The sequence below is a fragment of the Sinocyclocheilus anshuiensis genome, unplaced genomic scaffold (assembly GCF_001515605.1).
Source record: "Sinocyclocheilus anshuiensis isolate Anshui unplaced genomic scaffold, SAMN03320099.WGS_v1.1 scaffold97, whole genome shotgun sequence".
In the NCBI taxonomy this organism is placed as follows: Eukaryota; Metazoa; Chordata; class Actinopteri; order Cypriniformes; family Cyprinidae; genus Sinocyclocheilus; species Sinocyclocheilus anshuiensis.
The window spans coordinates 56,798-65,801 of record NW_015540854.1 but is presented as its reverse complement, the minus strand read 5'-3'; the positions used below and the strand labels follow the sequence as shown (position 1 = coordinate 65,801).

Genomic DNA, 9,004 nt, shown 5'->3' with positions numbered 1-9,004 from the left:
AGTGTGTGTGTGTGTGTGTGTGTGTGTGTGTGTGTGTGTGTGTGTGTGTGTGCGCGCGCGCGCGCGCGTGACTGGTCGTGCGTCAAAAAAGTGGGAAAAAGTTGAAATGGCCTCAGACAGTTTAAGAATTGATTGACATTTGAAGATTGCCGCGCTCGATTTCCGTAAAGTCAAATCACAAAAACGCAAAACAAACCTTTAAACCAACAAAGCAATATGAAGGAACGAGCAAATACAGAAAAACATCACTGACAATGGACAACGGACATGATTCTGGACATATAGCCTACATGGAACGTGTAAACAAAATAGGAAAATTAAAAGGTTACGTGTATCAGCTCATTCAAGTATGAATTATTTTTTTTATTCTTTTTACAACATATAAAACATTCCATTTAAAATAAAAAAAACTATTAACGTATTTACAATAAATTAAAACAACAATCCTTAGACCGCACATAAAACAGATTCGAATTAATACTAGCTTTTTCAATAACACATACATAAGAAAACTACACGATACGAGGCATGCGCAAATTTATGTAAACAACTGCGACCGAATCTGTATTAAAGGTTGTTATACATTTCAGCACGAATTAACTCTATGGTTACTGGCACGCTACAAATACATACACTCGGAACCTGCACTCTAATTTTCAAAAGGATTATTTTGGGATATCTGAACAAAAAAAAACAAAAAAAAAAGAAAGTAGGTAAAACAACTCATTTCATTCGTGTTTACTTTCGTGTTTACAAATGGATTACTTCAGTTTGAATCTTGATTTTGACCCCAAATGATACAAACACTATTGAACGGAACTATAGTAGAAGCTATAAAGAAAAGATCTGAAAGCAATTTTAGAAATTATTATTATTATTATTATTATTATTATTACTACTGTTAGTACATTCGAATCAACCAAGACAATTTATAAGTGTGCTTCTACCACAAATCTCTGCGCACAAGTAAATGTCAAAAGGAGCTAATTTATAATATCGTAAACTTCAAAAGGTTTTTGAAAACGGTTAGCATACGCACTCTTCAATAACTGCTTCACAGATGATATAGACACTACGAACTAAAGGCTGTTTTAATCCGCTATAATAATAGTAATAATAATAATAATAATTTTGTAAAAGAAAGCTCACGTCTTTAGCAAATACGTGAACATGCTTTACAGATAAGCAAAACTTCCCTTGTATGTTGAATGAGTCTTATGTTTTGTTAAATACATTTCATATCAGCACACGTCTATGACAAAAGGAATGATGAAAAATGCAGAATTATAGAGAGCAACTTTATAAAAAAAGCACAATATTTCAGCTGTTCTTAGCCTGTTGAAACAGTTCCTTATCACCTGTTTATTTCCTGGTGAAGTGTTTCTTTCACTCAAGTCATAAAATGCAACAAAAGAAGGGAGAGATGGCAAGACGGTTTCCCCCTCCTCTGCATCATCTCACCTCTTCCTTATACTGTATATGCTTAACACTGTCCAGTCCTACAGAAAATAGTGTGTGAGTGCGCGTGTGCGTTTCCTTTTTGATGCAGTAAAACATTCTTGCATCAGCTTCCAGATTTAAAATACTTTTTGTAAACGGCTTGAACGCCTGGCACCAGTCTGCGTTATTATTCTTTGGGCTGGTCCTTATTCATTTTCTTCATTTTCATCCTTCTGTTTTGAAACCATATTTTTACTTGTCGCTCTGTCAAGTTCAGCAGGCGAGCTACCTCGTGTCTCCGGTCTCGGGTAAGGTACATATTGAACAGAAATTCCTTCTCCAACTCCAAGGTCTGATATTTCGTGTATGGACATCGCTTCTTCCGGGATGATCGAGCGTGTAACCAGTTGGCAGATGGGTCCTCTGCAAATGACAGTCAAAAACAAGAAGAGTAGATCATAATGTTAGTACAGATTCCAACATGAAACACATTTCAAAATACACTCAAAAAAAGTTACAGCCTTCACGAAGACAATGAATATTATTAAAATAAAGTGCTTTAGGGCGCCATCACTTACAAATGCATGAAAACCAACACTATGGTTTATGAAAACGAGGAAAGCAAAGCAATATCAAAGTATTAACTTGAGACGCAGTAATAAAATTATATGCTTAAACTGTACCACCACCAGTAAGCAACAACTTTGTACAAGAGGCCACCTAAATTCACCTGTGATAATCCGTGTCATTCATCTCCCTGCAAAGGAGAATGTGAAAGCACTGAATAATATAAAGTATTATATATATATTATATATATATTTATATATTATATATATTCTTTAAAGAAACAAATAAGAAGAAGAAAATGGCTGAGGGGAAAGAAAGGTTTAATTTTGAACTCTACAGGGAGTTTAACCATACTGGAATGCACTGTAAAATGTGGTCACATGTGACATGAGATTATCTCCTTTTTAGGGAGAAATGTGGGATGAATTACGGAGGAAGAGCATCTCTAACGAGGCGTCTTCTCCCTCAGTGGTTTGGTCGGGAATGCAGATGGGAGGCTGAAAAATGTCCGTTGTGCTGACTTTTGTTAACATGCACACGGAGAAGCTGAATGTTATAGCGATTGGAGATTCACTGTGATGACGAAATTGATGTCACCTGTGCATGCCTTCTGTACCTCTGTGGGTTAAATGACGTCAAGGGAAAATTTCTACCATGGTGGTGCTTTATGCTCTCTTAAAGTGCATACTATTTGCATGAAAAACATTCAACGTTTGGCACATACCTTCACTTTTCAGGGGCTCAGACAGTTTGAAGGTGTATGCTAGCAGGTTAGAAAAAGCCACGTATTTATAGATGTTTCCCATCCTATGCGTGCAACTCCATCGCTTCTGCCTCAAGACATACACGTCAGTTGTACATCAGCTTTCTAGGATATCTCAAATCGCAATTGTATTTTTATAATGATGGGATGAGATACACGCATCTAAAATTATTAATGCGCGTGTCATGTCAACTACAGGCCTCGCGGACACGTCTGTATACCTTGCGACTTACGAGACAGGACCGAGACGTGATCCCTAACAATGAAACACTACGAGGGTAATGCTATATGATGAGGAAAGTGACGCGTGTTTCCATTGATAAATATGAATCAAAATCCACAAATTACACAAAGTTTAGAATTTATTTATTTATTGCCTCTAGTCAATTTGATCAAAACGTTTTCAAAGACAATGGACCTCTGACCTTAGGACGCTTATTATTGCATTTGCGCACGATTGGACTGAATCGTATTTTACTCTGAGAATTTTTTAACGCAACATATCCCAAGGAGCTCACGTACGAGACCTATAGACCTTGAGACCTATAACTTTTCCTTCTCATGGGCAGCCATGAGCACAAAGCGGGACGTGTAACTCCCAACATCATTGCCTTTGCCTACAGTTTATTCTGGAATGCAGCCCGGGGTAGCACATTGGGGATTTCTGTTGCGCACAATTCCATTAGTTCGCACTTCGCAGTGCTGCAGCCTATTTCACGAATTAAAATCAATGACCTTTTCAAATTCATTGCAACAAAATCGAAAACGATCGTTGAACAGATCCCTAAGAATTTAGCTGCATTTCTGAATTTCTTGGAATACTTTAGCAATAAACAATCTTACATGATTATGAGCTGGAATTCTGTGGATTATTCTCTGCACCGGCTCAACCCCACTCTTGAGGGAGCTCAAAAACAGGCAAGATCATGGAAAAACATACAACCCCCCAGCAGCCAGATGTACCATTAAAAACATATTCAGTATTACATTTATTTTGTGGTATTCAAACTATACCTTCACCTCTGTGATATAGTCAATAATATTTCCGCATAAATAGAATTATATAGATTCAGATGAAAAGCGAATAAACGTTATAATATTTTTGCTAACCAAGAGCTACTAAACATAAGACCAACATTTGTACTATTTAGTATAACTAAGAGACAATTTGGGGAGTCATTGCACGAAAAAGCTGTTTACAGCCGACCTAAAACAGTGCACTAAAGTGCATTGACGCGTAAATAAGGGTCTCTAACAGAGACAGAAAGAGAAAGAATATACTAAAAGTTACTCAATAATGAAATAAACGCAAATAACATGATCTGGGAAAATGAAAGCTTGTTTTATAAAGGTGTGAATCCTCTACGTGACTCCAACTGGGCAAAGCAAAACAGTCGTCAGCGATCCTATATATGTAAAGCATGGCTAAATCATACATATCTGGGTAAAAATACAGACTCGATTAAAAACCCCTACATGCAAGCGAAGACTTGAGAATGTTACATGATCATACTTGGCTGCGTGAGGTGTCTGTAGCTCTCCGTTGCTTTGTTCTAGTTTTATGACAGCATTAAACGCTTTACAGAGTGTTCACTTCCTAGGTTTATAACTTACTTTGATCCGGTCCCTCTTTGTCCTCGCTGCCTTCGCATATGTCCTTATTGTCTTCAAACCCAGCGCTGTGACCAGAATTCATCTCCCGTGCTGTAGAGGACTCCAAGATATACTCATGCTGCCCGACTAGTTTCGGTGGTTCCCCGAGATGTCCCAGGAGCGGCTCCATCTTGACCTGTTCTTGCCCGGGCAGAGGCTCTGCTCTCGGAGCACAGTCAAGCCATGTGCGGAGGTATCGAGTATCCCTTGAAGGTACTGGCTGCGTCGATATGTACGGATGGTAGACCGCTGGTAGGCCATTGGACGCGTGGGAACTGAATGGACTCCATGACGAACTGAACACTGAAGGCTTGGGCTGGAAGCTACAAGAGGGGAACTCCGGATGCTCGCCGGGTCCCGGTTGTCTAGCGCTGGAGTACTGTACATTGGAGAAGCGGGACGCGTTCGGATCTTCTCCTTCATGACTTATAATAGAATCGACATAATAGTTGCTTAGAGTTCCAGAAATTGACATTCTCGGACATTATATAACGCACTGTTCATTAAAGGGAAAACATGTACAATAGAAATGTGCTTTACTCCCCTCTTTACGGTACTCCTCTCTACTCGCTCGCCAACGAAGTAGAGCCGGGCTGCTATGGTGTGCGCTCCGAGCGAAGTGATTGGTCAGACTTTTTTCGCGAGCCTGATAAAGCGTCAATGGGGTGTAAATCAATCCGCCAAGAGGCTGTATGGAGCTCTCCTCCTCTTGCGCTCTCTATATTTCCCATCTAAATAAATTGTCTTGTTTATGCAATATGCAAAGTGGGAGTGTGTCCATATATCTCCAGATATCTACAAGCAGTCGGGAAAATGTCAACTTAAATTATGAAACGTTTGACATATTTAAAAAAGCATATGCAGAGCAGTGGCCCACAATAATAAGTGAGAGAACATTTTTGTCTATGAATTGATGTGCCATTATATCGTGATCTATACAGCATAAGTGCTGAATGGGAGCTTAATCATATTTGCTTGATAAAATGTATGACAATAACTATTTAATATAGGCAATTTATGGAGATATTTAACAGGACTTTGAAAGGTATCACAAAAACCAAGTGACGTTTGCTTATAAAGTTTACTCAACCGATTTTTTTCCTAAAATATTTTATACCCCCACGTTTAAACCTCTAAACCTCCGAGGAGGCAAACCTCTTCCTTCTTGTAGTAATAGGAGTAGGCCTACGTTGAGATAATGAACAGCTTTATTGGGAAATTAACAGTCATTTTTTTCTTAACGAGGGTATTAAACACCACGGTGCGACAATCCCCTTGCATTTATAGAAGAAACTACTTGAACTTTTTTGGTCGTTTAATACTATTATAAAATACTACATCAGGCAGCTTTGATTTTTATAGGCCTGATATACTGCCTGTGGCGAGGACCGTGAACGACTCCACTGTAGTGTTCCATCCAGTCGCTCATTTCACACACACAAATAAACAAATAAATAATTTTTTTTTTTTTTCAAATACACAACAGTCTATTCTACTCTCTCTCTGCAACATTTTGCAACAGAAATTCTGAATTACGCATGCAAAAAGGCAAATGTTTCAGAAAGGATTTCACTGTCTGTGGTGAATGTCTTCGACCATCAATGTAATACAATATAACTGTGATTTCAGCACTTGCTGTGTGTGTTGGCCGTGCCCAATAAATAGTTGCCACTTAACATACAAGAATAAATCGAGCCTATGATGCTGTTGTGCCTCAGCAAAAGAACGATAGCAAATCATTTTTCTACAAAAAAACATTACAGGTACTGTAGAGTTAACTGAAAAAGACAATTAAAGCAACTATTACCATCTTAGTTCATTGTGACTTTAGATAGCACATACTTAGCTTCGTGCTAATTTTATTAACTACACCTGTAACCATGCGTAAACAGGGCAAGTTGCATAATAAGATACATTTGTGCAATAAATTGTGCTATAGAATCTCTAAAACCTCTAAAATGTTAATTACATCAGGAAGAGGCTGCACACTTAAATCACAACCTAGCCGTTTAAAAAGGCATTTAACAACACCCTGTAAAAAATCAACCCGTCACCGGTGCATTACTTCACGTTGAATTAAAATATCTCTGCCTTCTGTTGGAATTACACAGAGAAAAGGAAAGATAATCAAAAAAAAAATGTGTATTGAAAGCTACACTTTAATCATACACTGTAATCGATTTGGATCATATTTCCTTATGTAATATTGAGCTTCTACAAATAAGAGCATACCGGAACATATACTACCACATGCTATCAAGCTAGTTAAAATGTATGACGTGACAGTCTTAGAAAAAATTGAGGCATACTGTCACGCATACAAGCCTTTAAGCTAAGCATTTCTTTTAGTAGTGAAACCTTTGTTTAGAGAAGCTGGCTAATGTTTGCCGTATTTGACCACATATCTTTTTACATATCTTTTTACATATTCCTGTTTATAAAGAATCAAAACCTCTTGTGAGCAAAGAAAATTTAATTCAAACAAATATTAATCACAAAAATGCATCTCAGCACATATAATTTGTAGGACTATTTTGAATATCGTTATAGGGTTAGGTTCCGTTGAGCATGTCTCAGTATCTTCCTTGTCCACACTCTGGCTATGTTTGATATTTTGTCATGAAATTCCAAATAGACTTACTCAAAAAGCATCAGCAACAAAGATAAATGTATCTGTGCTCTGCTGTGAAAACTCTTCAAGGCAAAGTTTAACATGTCTTAATATAAACACCGTTTCATAACTGTTTGTAACTCTCGTTTTATTCAGTGTAGGACCTTAACTGGAAGGTGAAACTGCACCTCTCACCTTCAATATGGAGAGTTTCTTGTATGGAATGGGCTAGTTATAGCTAGTTGTAATCATAATTTACATGTTGCAAGCATTCGTGTAGGACATTTATATGTTGCAAGCAATACATAACCTTATTCTTAAGGATAAAACTTTCTAAAACTACAATTTGGCAATAGTTTTTGCTGGTATACCAATGACTCCAGCAATGATAGCATATTGACTGATTGTCAGAATATTGTTGCACGCTATTGGCCACCACAGGCACTCTGCAAACGTTACCACACTGTATTTCAAATCATCAACAAATGCAGCTTTAAGTTTTATACATCAAAAATAAGTTTTTCCTACTGCTCTAATGAGTTTGCCTTAGAAAAATATCACAGTTAATCAAATTTATCATATGATAAAGCGTTTATGACAAAAATTATTGTGTGAATTTGCCATTAATTGTGGATTTCTTAATACAAAAGCATCTGAAACAACCGAATTGATGAGATATGTTCTAAACCGATCTAATTTTATCCATAAACCTATTGCCAATTTTTAAATATTTCAGTGTCGAGGCTAAAAAATATGCATATTATATTATATATATTACATACTTTCAGTTTTGTTTAAGATAATTAAAGCAACAGTTTTTAAATAATGAAAGAATATGTAAAAGTATGGTATTTGGGGTAAAAAACTGACTTTTCCATTTGTTGACATGACATGGTTAGATTCAGATGGTAAATATCATATATTATGTTGGGTGTCCATTTAAAAGATAATCACCATGTTTAGAATGAAACCATCATATTTAAAAACATGATATTAATCATATCATATAATAAAATATAATTTGTTGTTACTACTGTAAATATATATTTAATTATTATTGGATCTCCTTCAATACTTTCAGAATCTTTACTTATTAAACCGATTTCGTTTCTGTATTTTAAAATGTATTTTTATATTAACATTTTAATGACAGTATATTTATTGAAAAAAATATAATTATTTTATTTGTCAAAATAAGCAGAAAATAGTACAAACTTTGCTAAAGTGATTGTTTTGGACAAGTATTAACATAGACATTATTTTAAAAAACATTATTTTAGCTGAAGTATTTGTATCAATACCGTGTGCCTTTTGCCCGTGTGTGGGGTAAAAGGCCCCTCTTGCCACCTCATACATTTCTAGGATTTTTAAACTGTTGCTCCATTAATGTTCAATACAACTTATATATTTTTTTCTGCAATTATACATTTTAGGCGCAGTGAATGGCACATTTTTTCTGTTGGTGGGCCTTTAGCCCCGTTGTACCCTATATATATATATATATATATATATGATATGATATGATGTATATATGCGTTTTTTCAGAGATCAGGTGTTTGTAAAAAAAAAATGATAATATGAAATATGTATGTTTATATTATATAGTACGAAAATATGTTCATTCTACTCTAACTGCAAAACTTTACAGGTGATCACAATTGATTAACATTAAGTGTCCTAAAAATTTTGAATATTTCTATAATAGTTTAATATATAATTGAGGCATTGTGTTGGAATTTTCAAAACTTAAAATGTGTTTTAAAATGGTGTAGGACTCCATCTCACCGGCGCGGAATAAAAACAGGCCATTGTGAAAACAGAGGACATTTTCGAAGAAACGCAGTGTTGTGGGTGAACAGATTTATACTGCTCGTGTTCAGCATTAAAAAAAAAAAATTGTGTGTGTGTAAATATATATATATATATATATATATATATATATATATATATAAAAAAATATATATATATG

General features: G+C 35.8%; 1 protein-coding gene across 1 annotated transcript; it reads right to left on the bottom strand.

Annotated features, from left to right (window-relative positions):
- Positions 1–1,075: 1,075 nt before the first annotated feature.
- Positions 1,076–5,091, bottom strand: LOC107687790 (homeobox protein Hox-B9a-like). Its single transcript, XM_016485248.1, has 2 exons — positions 4,386–5,091; positions 1,076–1,863 (listed from the first exon to the last, which is right to left on the bottom strand). The coding sequence occupies exons 1-2, from the start codon at positions 4,897–4,899 to the stop codon at positions 1,628–1,630; spliced, it is 750 nt and encodes a 249-aa protein (XP_016340734.1). The 5' UTR covers positions 4,900–5,091; the 3' UTR covers positions 1,076–1,627.
- Between the last annotated feature and the right edge of the window lie 3,913 nt (positions 5,092–9,004).

Excerpts from the sequence above, each read along its gene's own strand:
- LOC107687790 (XM_016485248.1), bottom strand. The coding sequence starts at position 4,899 with ATGTCAATTTCTGGAACTCTAAGCAACTATTATGTCGATTCTATTATA. Across the intron at positions 1,864-4,385 it reads CAAAGAGGGACCGGATCAAA|AGGACCCATCTGCCAACTGG; the intron begins GTAAGTTATAAA and ends TGTCATTTGCAG.